The 16,115-nt window shown below is 33.3% G+C and overlaps 2 protein-coding genes across 2 annotated transcripts in view; one reads left to right on the top strand and one right to left on the bottom strand.

Annotated features, from left to right (window-relative positions):
- The window catches only part of LOC124534067 (protein kinase C, brain isozyme), a 269,401-nt gene that overhangs the window by 175,422 nt on the left and 77,864 nt on the right, over positions 1-16,115 (top strand). The gene's annotated exons all lie outside the window — the stretch shown is intronic.
- LOC124534072 (bombyxin A-1 homolog) lies at positions 5,116-5,421 on the bottom strand. The gene has a single exon (XM_047109738.1). The coding sequence runs from the start codon at positions 5,419-5,421 to the stop codon at positions 5,116-5,118; it is 306 nt and encodes a 101-aa protein (XP_046965694.1).

Raw genomic sequence — 16,115 nt, 5'->3', positions numbered from 1 at the left:
GAGGTCGAACTCTAGAACTTTTTGACATAATAAAATGTAAGGTAACTCAAGATGTCAAGGTTATAATATATTTTCAGTTGCCAATATTCCGACGTGGGATCATTTGCTTCGATTGACATTCCGAATTATTGGAAAGTTATTAGTTAAGAAGTTGGGGATTTTGTCTTCTAATAAATCGAAATGTCAATTGGAGCAAATGACCCGACGCCGTGATATTGGCATGTGAAAATATCTCACGACCTTTATGTGTTGACTCGTCGTTCATCTTGAATGTGTAAAGATATGCTAGTGGTTGCCCGCGGCTGTGTTTACGTTTTAGGGTTGTTGTCAAGTTTAAAGAAAGGAACAGTAGCTGAATGTCTTTGACCTTCCTTGAGATTAAACTCAAACAACTTTATTCAATATAGAAACATTACACTTTTTTATTGATGGTCAATTGAAACACCACCACCGGTTCGGAAAAGAAAGTACCCTGACCTGAGAAGAACCGGCAAAAGAAACTCAGCGGGCTTTTTTTTTGTCTCATATATTATATAAATAAACAATTTAATATGAGATGAAATAGCCTTGCTCGCTAAAACTTGCTTCATATAAAGTTATATCAAATTGGGATCAGTAGTTTCTTTCGAAATTCGAAATTGTAAGAAACAGACAAAGTTAAATTCGTATTTAAAATATTACTGGAGATTACTATATAAAAATACAATCAGTTTTTTTCTGAGCGACCATCGCTGAGCCCATTCTTGACGATACTAATATTTACGTAAAAATATTTTAAAATCTAAAAAATAGGCGCTCTAAAAGTACCTAAACTAATTTAATAAGGTATAAATCTATTTAAATTTATATGGCTATTATATGTATTATATTTATCTGTCTGTTTGTCTGTCGCTATTTCACGCCCAAGACAATGAACATTTGACGAAATTTATTTGTAATACTATGTATTGAATATACACGAGTTGCACTTCAGAGATATTTACTAAAACTTTAGATAATTATAATTATAGTAAATAGGGAAAATGACAATGAAATATAATTAACTACCTACTTACTGGCTCCTGTTTATTTATACGACACACTAGTGGCCTGTCCCAGCTTCGCACGGGTGGACATAAGAATTTTTACACCTTGGGTTACGTTACTTAAGTTTTAGAAAGGATTCCTTACCTTTTCTAGAAATCAATATAACCTATGTTACTCGTGGATAATGTAACTTTCGAATGGTGAAATAATTATTTTAATCGATCCAGTTGTTATTGAGACTATTCATTACAAACATACACGTTTTCCTCTTTATAATATTAGTATAAATAAATATATATGAGACAACATCACATACATTACTCTGATCCCAATGTAAGTAGCTGAAGCACTTGTGCTATGGAAAATCAGAAGTAACGACGGTATCACAAACACCCAAGACAACATAGAAAACTAATGATAATCTACATTGACTAGGCCGGGAATCGATCCCGAGACTTCGAAGTGGCGTACCCATGAAAACCGGTGTACACACCACTCGACCACAAAGGTCGTCCATATAGTACAGATAGCTATATGTTACTTATATTGAAGGAATACGCACTGAATGAAGACCACAGCTTGCAATGCATGACGCACAAGCTGAACACGATGGGCAGAAGCAAAAGGATTCCTGTGAACTAATGCTGTGTAATAAGTTGAATCTTGGAGGTCATTCTGACTTACCTACTGTATTCCGTAATATTGACTGATTATATTTTATATGAATTACAGTTATGAAATAATTTTTGTTTCTGTTTAAATATCTTAAATATAATACTTATATACTAAATGTTTTAATGAATGAGTGTGTATGTTTGTGTGTGTTTGTCGATTTTAAATCAATTTCGCTGCGCATAATAAGATAAACAATTGGTAAATTGTCAGTAGACTATAGGTCTTAATTTAATATAATAAAAAAAAATTAAATTATAGATAATTGAAAATTTTAATATTTCCGTAATAGGGACGGATTAATTTGTTACACGTATATTTTGTTATTTTATATACATTATTTATATTTAAATAATATCAATAAGTATTTAGCGGGAAATATCTATTTAATCTGTTTTAAGCACTATTATTAGTATTTGAGTGAGATTTGCTTAAGTTTTTTTTTTCTATTTAAGATTTATAGGAATGATTACAATCAATGATTTGTTTTTTTATTTCATTTTACTGATGAAATAAAAACGGAGTTTTTGTCTGACACATATGTTTGAATAATAAATATTGAAATATACAAGCTTTTGCATCTGTGATATCTAGTATAATAAAATAATAACATCCTGTAAATTTCTTACTGATGGGCGGAGGCCCCTTTGAAGAAAAGATTAGGAACATATTCCACCACGCTGCTCCAATGCGGCTAGGTGGATTCACATGCGGCAGGATTTTGTTGAAATTAGACACGTGCATGTTTCCTCACGACGTTTTCCTTCACCGCCGAGCACGAAATAAATAACAAAGAATTGATATCTAGTCCGATACATATATATACCTATGTAGTTTAAAAATTATTTACAAATCTTCTATTTCTTTTCTTCGCTATCCAAACCATGGGTTCATATTATTTATATAATTAATTAAACAGCACTCGGAATGTAGATATTTAATAACAAATATATTAAAGAATTTGTTATCACATTTGGCGAATATTTCGCTTAAAATTTTATCCAAAAAAATTTAGTGAATTAAAAACCTTTTTAAACTCAAGTATAAGGTAGCGTTTTTATTAAAAGAAATAATAGAAGTTTCAAAGTAACCTATTTCTTAGCGTTACCTGCATCTGGTCTGCTAATAAGGCAATAAATATTGTAATGCGAACCTTAAGTCTTGTAATGAAGATTTACAATGCTTACATAAATCTTTCGTTATTTAAGACCTTCTCTCATTTGTTTCACTTTGTTCATTTCTAACCTTTTTTATTATAAGCTTGTTATTAAAAAAATACGACCACAGAGAGCGCTAGAGAATCCCAGATCATGTTCCACAGATGTTACATAGCATTATATAGCAAGAATTTTTAATATAATTGTTGAATACTTTCATGTTTAGAAATTTATAATCTGTCAAAACCTCCTTTTTTGTGGAAGACATTTATGTATTTCATTTTATATTTATGAATCTCTGGATTTCATTTTTAATATACTACCAAAAAATAAAGAAATTAACATATCGTTTGAAAAAATAAAATTTTAACAAAAAGAAAAACCGACTTCAAACAAAACACTATTTTAAAACAAATGAATATGCACGAAAAAGTAATAAAAATAATTGCGTATTCAACATATTTTTTAGAGTCTTCCTAAGTTAAATGAAATGAAAAATATTAGACTACTTAAAAGTCGATTAACGATTATATCATGTAGTTATAGTTATTGGTATATTTGGAGCCGGTGTCAGCCACGGTGCCCTTGCCCCAACAATCAAAAGAAAGAAGCAATACGAGCCCCTTGATTGGTCCAGTATATTATTGTATAAAAGGTAATTTGTAAAAAACATATTTGTTAAAGTATTCTCGTATTGTTTTTTGATAGATATACTGTAGGGTTTTATTGGCTGACACCGACTCCAAATATAACAATAATTATAACTACATGATATAATCGTTAATCGACTTTTAAGTAGTCTAATATTTTTCATTTCATTTAACTTAGGAAGACTCTAAAAAATATGTTGGATACGCAATTATTTTTATTACTTTTTCGTGCATATTCATTTGTTTTAAAATAGTGTTTTGTTTGAAGTCGGTTTTTCTTTTTGTTAAAATTTTATTTATTTTTTGATTTTAAGTGAAGCTGATGTTGACTAACTAATTTTTTTTAATATGGATAGATTAAGCGTTCCGTTTATATGAGTCAGAAACTACTTCGAGGACAATTTCAAAGGAAACTTGCGAATAAAGCAAAAATAGACTTTCGAAAATGCGGATTTAATACGTCACGCGGCGTAAACTACAAGGATCCCTCGAAAGAGCTGTAATCGAACTCAGCAAAAAATCTTTGAAAAAGACCAACTATATTTCGTATATCATATAACATCACATCACATACACAAAATTTGATTAAAGATAGTAAGAAATTCTGCCCTATATCGCACCCTAACTGCGAGCCGTATAGGAGTTCCATCACTACATAGTATAAAACAAAGTCGCTTTCTCTGCCCCTATATCTTTAAATCTACGTAACGGATTTTGATGCAGTTTTTTTTAAAAGATAGTGTGATTCAAGGGGAAGGTTTGTGTATATAATAAATGAACAAAATAGTAAAGAAACACTGATAATTTCAGAAGTTTGCGATGTGATGTCGTATATTAACAAATTCTGTACTATATTCAGTATCAGTATTGCACCCGTGCGAAGCCGGGGTGCGTAGCTAGTTGATTATAATATTCGACTATGATAATTACATAAACATAACCACATTACGGAAGGTGACTCAAATATCCAAATAACCTATAAATAAAAGATTCGACCGAGTATCGCTAACGTGCTCTTCAGAATTGTTCCGTTCCCTTCCGTTCCGTTACTTTGTCATGGATCCTGTGCTCAGAACCTTACCAAACTTTCACCAAATTACCCTTGAAGTATATATTTTATAATAAAAAAAGAATTATCAAAATTGGTTAACGTGATTTTCAGTTATTCACCTATTTGTCGCGCATATACGTAATGCAAATTTAAGACTTATTTCGTTTTCACATGGATACCATCATCGGAAAAAAAAAATAAAAAAATGGGACCCCACGGGAAGCACTACCTTTCAAACAAAAAAAAATTATCAAAATCGGTCCACCCAGTGAAAAGTTATGAGGTAACAAACATAAAAAAAAAAAAAAAAAAAAAAAAAAAATACAGACGAATTGATAACCTCCTCCTTTTGGAAGTCGGTTGAAAACAGTTCTGCTCTCATAAATTCATCAGTATAACAAAATTTAAATTCAGTAAAAATCATATAATACAAAAAGAAAAACATATTATTAATATTATTATTCATTTATTTTCATAGCAACTAAAGTAAAAGTAATAATTATTTACAATGGTCATTAAATAACAAAATCATCGTGAGATTATATCGTTTTGATTAGAATCAGTTGCCGCAGTAAGACATGAGTTCGTTGATGGTGCAAGGCTTGTCACAGCACTCCGCGACCACCTGCCTCTTACTCCTGCCCATGCTGCGCGCTCTGTGCATTGCAATCCACGGCCAGTTGACGTCTACGCCCTGTGCAGACGGGAACTGCGGCTGACTCCTCTTGATCAAATTGTTATCGCAGAGGAGTGCTAGAACTGTCGACAGTCTCCTTCCACAGTAAACCTCTCCAAAACCTTGCGAAGTTACTGTTGCTACGAATCCTGATAAGGCGAAGAGGATCAGCACGGTCTGTGGCTTCATATTGCTTGTTTTACGGCGTTGGATGAAGTGTGCTGAAATTCATGATAACAGTAGCTTTTATAGGTGATAATATTCATTAATATTCAGTAATGTATTGTACACTACACTGAACTAATGTAACCTGAATCCGTTCCACTGATCCGTGTAGCGTCTCGTCATTTCGTGGGCGGTTTATATCTGATAATTTGAATATTTCAATGCGATAAACAAGGTATTTTGATCGAAATCCAAGGACGTCTGAGATATTATAGCTTACCTACAGTTCTCAGCTTTCCACGACTTCTGTAGAGATTATTTGACTGAAAATGTTATAAGACTATACATATAATATGAGTCGAGATGGCCCAGTGGATAGAACGCGTTCATCTTAACCGATGACTGCGGGTTCAAACCCAGGCAAGCACCGCTGATTCATGAGCTTAATTTGTCTTTATGATTCATCTCGTGCTCAGCGGTAAAGGAAAACATCGCGAGGAAACCTGCATGTGACAAATTTCATAGAAATTCTGCCACATGTGTATTCCACCAACCCGCATTGGAACAGCGTGGTGGAATATGTTCCAAACCTTCTCCTCAAAAGGAGAGGAGGCCTTTAGCCCAGCAGTGGGAATATACAGGCTGTTGTTGTTGTGGTTGTTATAAGACAATTGTAATGTAAAATTAAATTAATTGTGTTTGCTTCGAATTTTAGTAGACAGTGTTTCGGTTCCAATAGCCCGTGATGGACGTTATTAATGAAGGCATACGATGTCAGCAAATGAGGCGGAGTGCTTACCACCGTATACATTTTCACGTCAGTAAATATAATCTGTCCCTTACATGGGCAATACCGTACGTTGACGTATAACACGTTATATTTCTAGTGTATTTAATTGAAATTGCTCATACCATCTTTTAAAATGGAACACAGCAATACTAAGTACTGCAGTTTGACTTTGAAACGTGTAAGGATTAATTGGTACCTACGCAGGCGAGCTTGTACAAATTATGTAGTATATTTAGTATCATAGTTGCACCGTGCAAGGCCAGGCGGGGCGCTAGTATATAGTAAAATGTTATTATTATTTTAAAACATGCATATATGCGAATAGAACCGGAATGGGCCTGTGGTTTGAACGCGTGCATCTTTACCGATGATGGCGGGTTCAAACCGAGGCAAATACCACTGAATTTTCATGTGCTTAATTTGTGTTTTTAATTCATCTCCAGCTCGACGGTGCAGGAAAACATCGCGAGGAAACTTGTACGTGTCTATTTCCATAGACATTCTTCCACATGTGTATTCCACTAACCCACATTGGAACAGCGTGGTGGAATAGGTTCCAAACCTTCTCCACAAAGGGAGGGGAGGTCTTAGCCCAGCTAAGCCTTTTCCTTCCTTAAAGGCCGGCAACGCACCTGCAAGCCCCCCGGTGTTGCAGATGTCCATGGGTGGTGGTGATCGCTTTCCATCAGATGAGCCTCCTGCTCGTTTGCCTCCTATAACATAAAAAAAGCCCAGCAGTGGGAAATTTACAGGCTGTTGTGTTTGTGTGTATATATGCGAATTTATATAAATAAACAATCTCCAGTAATCTAAATGGGAATATTGACTTTTGATATAATAACCATAAATTTTCGTACAAATCCAGATCAAATCTTTCTCTCGAACTAAACGCGAGAGCTTACGTGGCTCTAACGTAATGGAACCAAACGTTTATTTTTATACTCGTATCGTTTCGTATTTATTTTATATATATTTTTATTATCGTACAACGATCATTTAATAATAATACGTGTTATTTCATTTACGTGTACGTTATGAATATTATACGACCTGTATAATGTTCGTATAGGTTGTTTCACACAATTTTATAATTTTGGTTTCTTCTACGATTCTTAAAGTCCAATAGCTTGTAGCTTACATAAATAAATTGACTGTACATGCGCTAGAGCTGGATTGTCTTATACAGTCTTAATTACTCCTTTTTACATAAGCTATCTGGCAGTGAAAGTTCCAACAAAATCGGATTATCCTTTCCAGAGATTAACCGGAACAAATAAACTCACAGATGAAAATTGCAATAAAAAAGTTTTATTGGTATTATATGTATCGTGTATATATTAATATGCATTCAGTAAAAAGCTGTTTTAATATTACAAACAGACATTCCAACTTTATATGTTTAGAAGCTATAGATTTAGGAATAGTATTTCCTATATTATTAAAATGACGTTATTAATAATAACGATCGAAGATTTCACTACGATATTAACAAACCGTAGGTATAATATCGGTTACACTTTTTCTAGGCTTTGAGAAATAGGTTACAATAACTTCAAACGTCCGCAGCAAGAGCTCGGGAACGATATCTTTACTTAGAGTAAACGATTTCTCTAGAATTATTACTGGAAGGCTTTTGCGCTCGGGAACATTGAAATGAAAGTCATACCTTTTACAGTCTCATTTTAATTAAAATAATGCTTGCGTTCAATTATGATTCGATTGTGAAAATATATTTTAATCAATGATATATGTACGCCGAGATGGGCCAGTGATTAGATCTCGTGCGTCTTAACCGATGATTGTGGGTTCAAACACGGGTAAGCACCACTGATTTTTCATATGCTTAATTGACATCTCGAAATTGACGGTGAAGAAAAACATTCTGCATGTGTATAATTTCAACGGAATTGTGTCACATGTAAATCAAAACACCCGTAGTGGAATATGCTATGAAAATTATAAATTCGAAAGTAAATATATTTGTAACATATAAGATAGATCATCACAAATACATATACGAGTACGTGAACACTGCATCGAAAAGAATTATCGGGTAAACATTATTTCATGGGAAAAATCAAATTGTTTATTTCCAATTGATTTAATACAAGTACAATTAATAATATGTAGTAAATGTGAATTGTAATATAAATTATTAACGGAATAATTTAATAAAACGTACAAACAACTACAATAAATAAACGATAATATTGTTTGTGTATGAATAAATTAAGCTAGTCCAAAACAAAGTTAATAAAATGTTATAATGAATATTCAATCGTTCGTGATATTGTATATTAACTGAATTATTATACCATTTATTATTTCCATTTGCAATTTCACAATTAACTTTATATACAAACACACATACACACACACACACCCATACAAAGAAAAAATCGAATATCAACAATATGCCAATATATTATCTCTAAGCGTTCAGTGCTTGTTAGTAGGAATTTGTTCAATTCTGTCCAATATTCTTCTGCTAAGGAGACAGTATTTTTGTGGTCCGCTTTGAAAGGTGAGTAAAAAAGTAAAGTAAAGTAACCGCCTGTAAATTTCCCACTGCTGAGATAAGGCCTCCTCTTCCATTAAGGATAGGGTTTGGAACATATTCTACCACGCTGTTGCAATGCGGGTTGGTGTAATGAACCCAATTTAAGCACATATATATAGTGGTGCTTGCCTGTATTTGAACCCGCAATCATTGGTTAAGATGCACGCGTGCTAGCCACTGGGCCATCTCAGCCGATGAATAAATGAAAGGTGCGCTAGTGTAACTGCATAGTGTAAATGCATAAGGGAAATAACATATTAGATCCAGAGATTGGTTAATATTTCTTACAGCGCTCATGTTAATTAGCGATGGTAGCCACATATCATTAGGAGGTAAATTAGCCCTTCTTACTTATATTTTTCTTAATCTTTATTATTACTAAAATTTATCCAACACGCGTTACATATTACTATTATTAACACGTGGTGTTAATATTTATTTTAAAGAGCTCTTATTAAAACCGAATACGAATTCGGCTCGAGATATATTATTATTATTTGATATTTGTCAATATGAAATCCTTCTTCATGCCAAAGATTTATCACGAAGCAATGATAAAATTATATAGAAAATCCTGCTTTTAAAATAGGTTTTAGGGAGAGCCGAATCCGAATTTTATTTACATAATTGAGATTTTTATAAAAGACACGATCAAATTACAACGTACCTTGTTAATCATTTCCTTTACTGTGCTGTTAACCTTCCATCCTATTTGGCACTTTACCAAGAAAATCCGACGACATAACCAATACGTTATCGAAGGTGCAACAACAAGATAGTTCGCTTAAAGTAAAATCACACAGTACACATGTGTTATGCAAAAGACTCGTTCTAGGGTACCGTAAAGAAATTGTTTCTTTTTGTAAAAAAAAATCTGCGACCGAAAATAGAATACGTTTTAAATTTCAATGTAAGATTTAGTTTTCAAATCCGCTTAGCCAAGCACCGCTATTTATTAACGTGCTTTCTTGCGTTCATAATTCATTTCATGAGCAGAAAGGGAACGTCGAAACTTGCTTCTGTTAGATAAAACTATTGTGATGTATGTGAGTTGAGTACCGTGCTTGAATAAACTCACCTTTCCAACGAAAACCCGGTCTCCCACAATAATTACACATTTGCATGTTAGTGTTTATATATATACACACACACACACACACACACACATACAATAATATAGAGACGTGTGTATCACGGTTCCAAGGAAGTTGCTTCCCTGTTATACCATACTTTAAACTAGTAGTCGCCCGCGGCTTCACTCGCGTTTTAGAGGTTTTGTTGTCAAGTGTCAGACGAAAACAGTAGCCGATGTCCTTTCTCAGAGTTCAAGCTTGCTTCATACCAAATTTCATGAAATTCGGTTCAGCGGTTTGATTGCGAAAGAGCGACAGACAGATAGAAGGAGTTACTTTTAGATTTATAATTCCTAATATAGATAACAGAAACAATAAAAGAAACTACCTACGTTTGGTATTATTATCGTGTAATTATTTAAATGATAAGAAACAATAATTAATATTTGTACTATGGTGGTAGGGCTTTGTTCAAGCCCGTCTGGATAGGTACCACCCACTCATCAGTTATTCTACCGCCAAATAACAGTACTCAGTATTGTTGTATTCTGGTCTGAAGGGTGAGTGAGCCAGTGTAACTACAGGCACAAGGGACATAACATCTTAGTTCTCAAGGTTGGTGGCACATTAACGATGTAAGGAATAGTTAATATTTCTTACAGCGTCATTGTCTATGGGCGATGGTGACCTCTTACCATCAGGTGGCTCATATGCTCGTCCGCCAACCTATTTGATAAAAACAAAAGAGAGGGAAAGTGTTGGGGGGGGGGGTATATGATGTTCATCACGCTCTTTCTTACGTGACGACCAATAACTGCGTGAACTGGTAGACTTCTGTAAACCGCAAGGAAGAACTTAATTCCGTAAATACACTTCATACAAACATGTCCTAACAAACGCTCTTGAATAGTAATTTAACGAAATTAAATTAAATTTAAAATTACCATAGCGGACCGCAATGTAAATTTAACCGAGAAGAACCGACAAGAAACTCGGTTAACTTCTATTTTAATTAGAACGGCTGCAAAATTTCGCCATAAAATTTATCTTTGGTCTGCGAAAGTTCGTTCATGTCTTTAGTATCTGGTTCCAGTAAATTAGTTACCCACCAGACTATGTAGAAATTTTAAAATTAAAGATTGCATGCCTCTAGTCCGCTATACTCTGTATTATAAACTGCACATATGCCATTATATCTTACTAGTTGTCCGGCGGCTTCGCTCGTGTATAGGTTTAAACAACAAAACAACAACAGCCAGTAAATTCTCACTGTTGGGCTAAAGTCCTCCTCTCCCTTTGAGGAGAAGATTTGGAACACATTCCACCACGCTGTTCCAATGCGGGTTGGTGGAATACACATGTGGCAGAATTTTTTATGAAATTTGTAGGTTTCCTCACGATGTTTTCCTTAACGGCTGATCACGAGATGAATTATGAAGACAAATTAAGCACATGAATCAGCGGTGCTTGCCTGGGTTAGAACCCGCAATCATCGGTTAAGATGCACGTGTTCTAATCACTGGGCCATCTCGACTCTCTATATAGGTTTGGTTGTCAAAAAATTGGTAAATAGGCTATGTCCTTCCTTGGATTTCAAATTAGCTTCATACCAAATTTCGTCAAATTGTGTTCTGGTTTGAAGTGTAACTGAGCCAGTGTAACTACAGGTATAAGGGAAATACATCTGAGCTTCCAAGGTTGGTGGCGCATTGGCGATTTAAGAAATGATTAATACATATTTCTTACAGCGCCATTATCTATGGGCGTTGGTGACCATTTACCATAAGGTGGCCCACTTCCTCGTTCGCCAACCGATGCCTTAAAAAATAAAAATGTGTTCTATTTTTATCGTTTAATGTAATAAAATTAATATAGTTTTCGTACCTTGACTGCACATACCCGTTCCTTTACGAAACTTACTTTACCGAAGGCTGTCTTTGAGAGATCGCTTTGAGCAGTAAGACCGCCTTTGTGCACCATTTTATTCTTAATACATTTTCTTTTCCGTTACTTTGATGTGATCTGTTCTTTACGTGATTTGCAATAAAGCTTCTATAAATCTATTTCAGTAATAGATTTATTGAAGCTTTATATATATATGTATATAGGGGGCAAAGAATAAAACCAAAAAGATCTATTTTTACTGTTTGAAAACGAGATTTACTTACTTAACTTTAAACCTCGTTTCCCTTATCTACTATTTTGGCGCTTAAGCTATTTCAGCTGAATATTTGTATGCACAATTAGTGTTAAACGATATTATCATGTAAGATCTTAAACCTTTTTCTTAAGAGGAGAGGAGATTTAAGCTGAACAATGGGACATTTACATGTGTTACTTTACTTTATAGGTGTTGTTTTACTTTAACACTGCGATTAATTTTGTTGGAATTTGCTGACTTGTAAATAACATAGATGAAGTTTAAGCCCCATAAAGAAAATGTTAAAGTACATCTTACGTGATCGACAGCGCTATCATTTACGTGGTATTAAACATACGTTTTTACGACAGCAATCGTTTACGACCTTTTCGAACTGACGAAATCGCTACTTATGATGGCTTAACTTTATCCCTACACTTATTTATTTATTTCTATTTAGAGTTCTTATGCGTTATTTGTATCCTAAAAGCGTGTTCTCAAGATATTATAAAACGGTTGTGCTAATTGGGTAATTAAAGAATAACAATGGGATTATTCAACTAAATTTAAACTAGAAATAATTAAAGATTTTTAAAGATGCGAGTATAATATACGCACCATCCAATTCCAATATAAAGTTGCCACTGACGGATAAAAGAAAATCGGTCTTACAGCCAAGGAGATATCAGCTTTTTAAACTCATACAAGCAAAGATCAAGACCAGACATCGTTTACTTTTCACTTGGCACGTTGGCTTTTTTTTTAAATAGTTTGTACTGTTAGTGTTTCTTACGTGCCAGCGTTACCAGCTATGAGGTTGTATATATGTTCGGTAACCTTCTTCTTGAATGTGTCCGTAAAAAGTAATTTTTTTATCAATTTGCCACAGAATAATGACCTCAATATGGGTCTATTATGATCAATATAATAGATCATATGATTGGAAAACTCGTTCATAATAGCCCACCAGAGGCTAGCGTTGCATTGTCGACGCTCTAAAAAGTGGCTGCAAGATTGCCAGTTTGAAATACTCATCATATCTTGAACATTAAACACTTCAATCTTAACAATAGATAAGAAACCTTCTAATATTTAAAAAAAAATATCAATTATTATTATACTTTACTTTTAACTTTTTCGATTTTATTTGTAATTAGAAGTTGAAAACAACCATTTTAGTTAGTTAACGAAAATGTACAGAAGACACTCGTAATAAATGTCAAAAAGGAAATAATTGTTTTAAAAATAAGCGAAACAAAATCCTCATGAAACTCCCGGAAAAGCACAATAAATATCAACTTCGGTAACATTTAGTTTCCTTATTTCTTAAATGGGACTCGGATTCAATTCCCGCAAGGGGGAAATAACCGTCCGGTCTAATAACTCACGTAATTTCAACAGCTGAGTGCGAGAAAGAGTTTTGTTGTTATAAGTCGTGATTTTTATTTCGTTCGATTTTTGAAAATTGTTAAATTGATGACTACACAAATTATATTAGTGTTAAGTTGGTACTATTGTTTAAGTATTTTTTGTGACGTTACGAAAAAATTAAAATCTAAAAATATTCTGTATTCAAATAGACTTTGAATGGTCATTTAACAACTATTTTAGGTGATGCTACCACCGGTTTGGAAAGTAGGTTTTACCGAGAAGAACCAGCAAGAAACTCGTATACAGTTGGCTATTTTGTTCTTCTCTCCATGTTTTAAAAATGTGCGCTGTGTCGAGTATAAGTGTCAGTCTAAAATAATATTGTATACAAAGATAGTTTTCAGTCATAGCATTTAACAAAAATAATAATCTTTTGATCTAGACTTCGCACATCGTACATGTTCAAAAGATTTTCACAAAAGCCGTGTGGGTTTTACTCCTTACTTCTACTCGGATGACCTTTTGATCGTGTAACAGCAACGCCCACTACGGGTATTACATCTTCCAATTCAACAATAAAGGTCGATTCACATTTATTAGTTCGCAACTAAGAATTTTCGTAACAATGAAATAATTGACACAAAAAATCAATTCTCCGATAGTCTAAAAGTTGAGTTTTTTTGTAGAAGAATTCTCAATAGCGAATCGGTGTTTAAAAGTGTGTGCTTTGGTGTATCTCGATATACATTTGATCCGTTTGTCCGGCAACTTTCTTTCTTTCGAGTCGAACTTGCCGTTTCATTGGATTTTAAGAGTGAGGGATTAGAAAAAAATTAAAAACGCTTCGTGTAATCTTGCAATCATTAATTATGAATTACCATACTTACGCATATATTCGTGTTAATCATTAAACTAATCCCATAACGCTTTATTACTACCTCTACCACGATCTTTCTGTTATGCCTTTGTAAAAATGTGTTAAGGTTATTAAGCCATTATGTGTTTACAAACCTTGCTGTTACGTAAGACGCTGTAGAAAGTTGTACCAATTACATTTTTATGTGAAAAATTATACATTTATTTTAAGAACTTAGCATACAAAACATTATAAAAAATGGTTATCATACAAATGATGATCATAGAATTTTAGAAAAAATATAGTAATTCTTCAATTTTTTCACAACCAGTGGAATAAAAATAGGTCGCAAAGCAAACTAGCAAATAGCACAAAATTGGAATAATATTAAATGAAAAAAAAAAACAGGATACAAATTAAAAAGCAATCTTATCTGAAGTTTTGAGCGATCAGTCGTAGATTTATTATATGTCTTGTTTGTATGAGATGAGTCATGTGTCCAGGAGAACCGTTCGTGTTTACAAACATCGTGGATGTTTGTACAAATATTTATCAACAGTCCGTCCGAGATTGAACTTTTTAATCTTTTGAGTATTTGAAATATAGATTCGTTTTATGACTTGAAAATTGTATTTTGATGATACCTAGATTTAATCCACACTCATAGAGATCTGTTGTAGAGAAGTTGTTTGACCAAACTTTTCTTAGCTCATTTCGTTTTGAAATTAGCACAACACCCTCATAGTGTAATTTATGCTTATTTATTTTAGCTATTTGCTTAGTTACACTGACATCCGTTTAAACGAAACAGTACTAAATCCTGAGAAGCTTTTAACATAATATATAAATATAAGGTCTTAATAGTTTACCAAAAACATCTTTGATTTCAGAAATAGAAAATAAATCTAACATATTGTTAGATAATTCGTTTTTAAGATGGTTCACGAGCTTTATAACTTCACACTACGATCCTACGTAGCGGCACGCTACGACGCTACGTAGCAAACCAGTAACCATAAACATCAATCAATATGGAAGTCATATTTCGTAACGGGTGTAATTCAATATAAAACGATCTGCGGCAGTGTGATTTCACCCTCATGTGTCGTGTGGTTTCTTATTTCATTGAATACCTATTGTTTATTATTATTTATTAAATTATATTTTATCATAACTTGTGTGTGTTTATGTCTTATCATTGTCTGATATAGGAATATATCATTATTAGATAGAACAAAGTTGCTTACCGTTATCGCTCCCTATGTATGTTTAGATGTTAAAATTTACGCAACAGATTTGATGCGGTTTTTATTAAAAAATAGAGTGATTCGAGAGGAATTATTTTGTATACAATACATGGACTATATAGTAAAGAAACACTGATAATTTAAAAAGTTTCTAATGTGATGTCGTCAATAAAAAAATTCTGAAGTATATTTAGGACATATAAGTATTGCACTCGTGCGAATCCGGGGCGTGTCGCTAGTTTTTATATATAATAAGAAATGATAGCAACAAGTGTCGATATTTTGTCATACATATGTGTAATCCAGCCTGAAGCAGCTTGAAGTAATAAGTTATCTAACTGTCTCATGATTTTGCTTTCGTAATTAAATATCTATGTAATTTTCTTTAGTCATGTGTTCGGTACATCGCCATTTTAATTGCTTTCTTTTTATTTTCTTCCACTCATATTGTTTTTATTATTTTCCCTTCTCTTTAGCGGTCTTTGAGCGGATTAACTAGCTTTTATTTTATTAATCTTTGTGTAATCGATCTATATGCTAATATTTCATTTTCATTTTCAGGTAAGTTACAAATTGAATTAAGAACAAGTAAGGATTGTTTCAACTATCAAGGTAAGAAGCTTTTGGTGAGTGATAATATGTTTAAATTAATAGCGAAACGTGTAGTTTCAAAACGTGAGG

This window comes from Vanessa cardui, chromosome 12 (assembly GCF_905220365.1).
Source record: "Vanessa cardui chromosome 12, ilVanCard2.1, whole genome shotgun sequence".
In the NCBI taxonomy this organism is placed as follows: Eukaryota; Metazoa; Arthropoda; class Insecta; order Lepidoptera; family Nymphalidae; genus Vanessa; species Vanessa cardui.
Note: the sequence above shows the minus strand (reverse complement) of the source record. Positions and strands in the feature narration are given on the sequence as shown.

Bases quoted from the DNA above. Each gene is read 5' to 3' on its own strand.
- LOC124534072 (XM_047109738.1), bottom strand. From the start codon at position 5,421: ATGAAGCCACAGACCGTGCTGATCCTCTTCGCCTTATCAGGATTCGTA.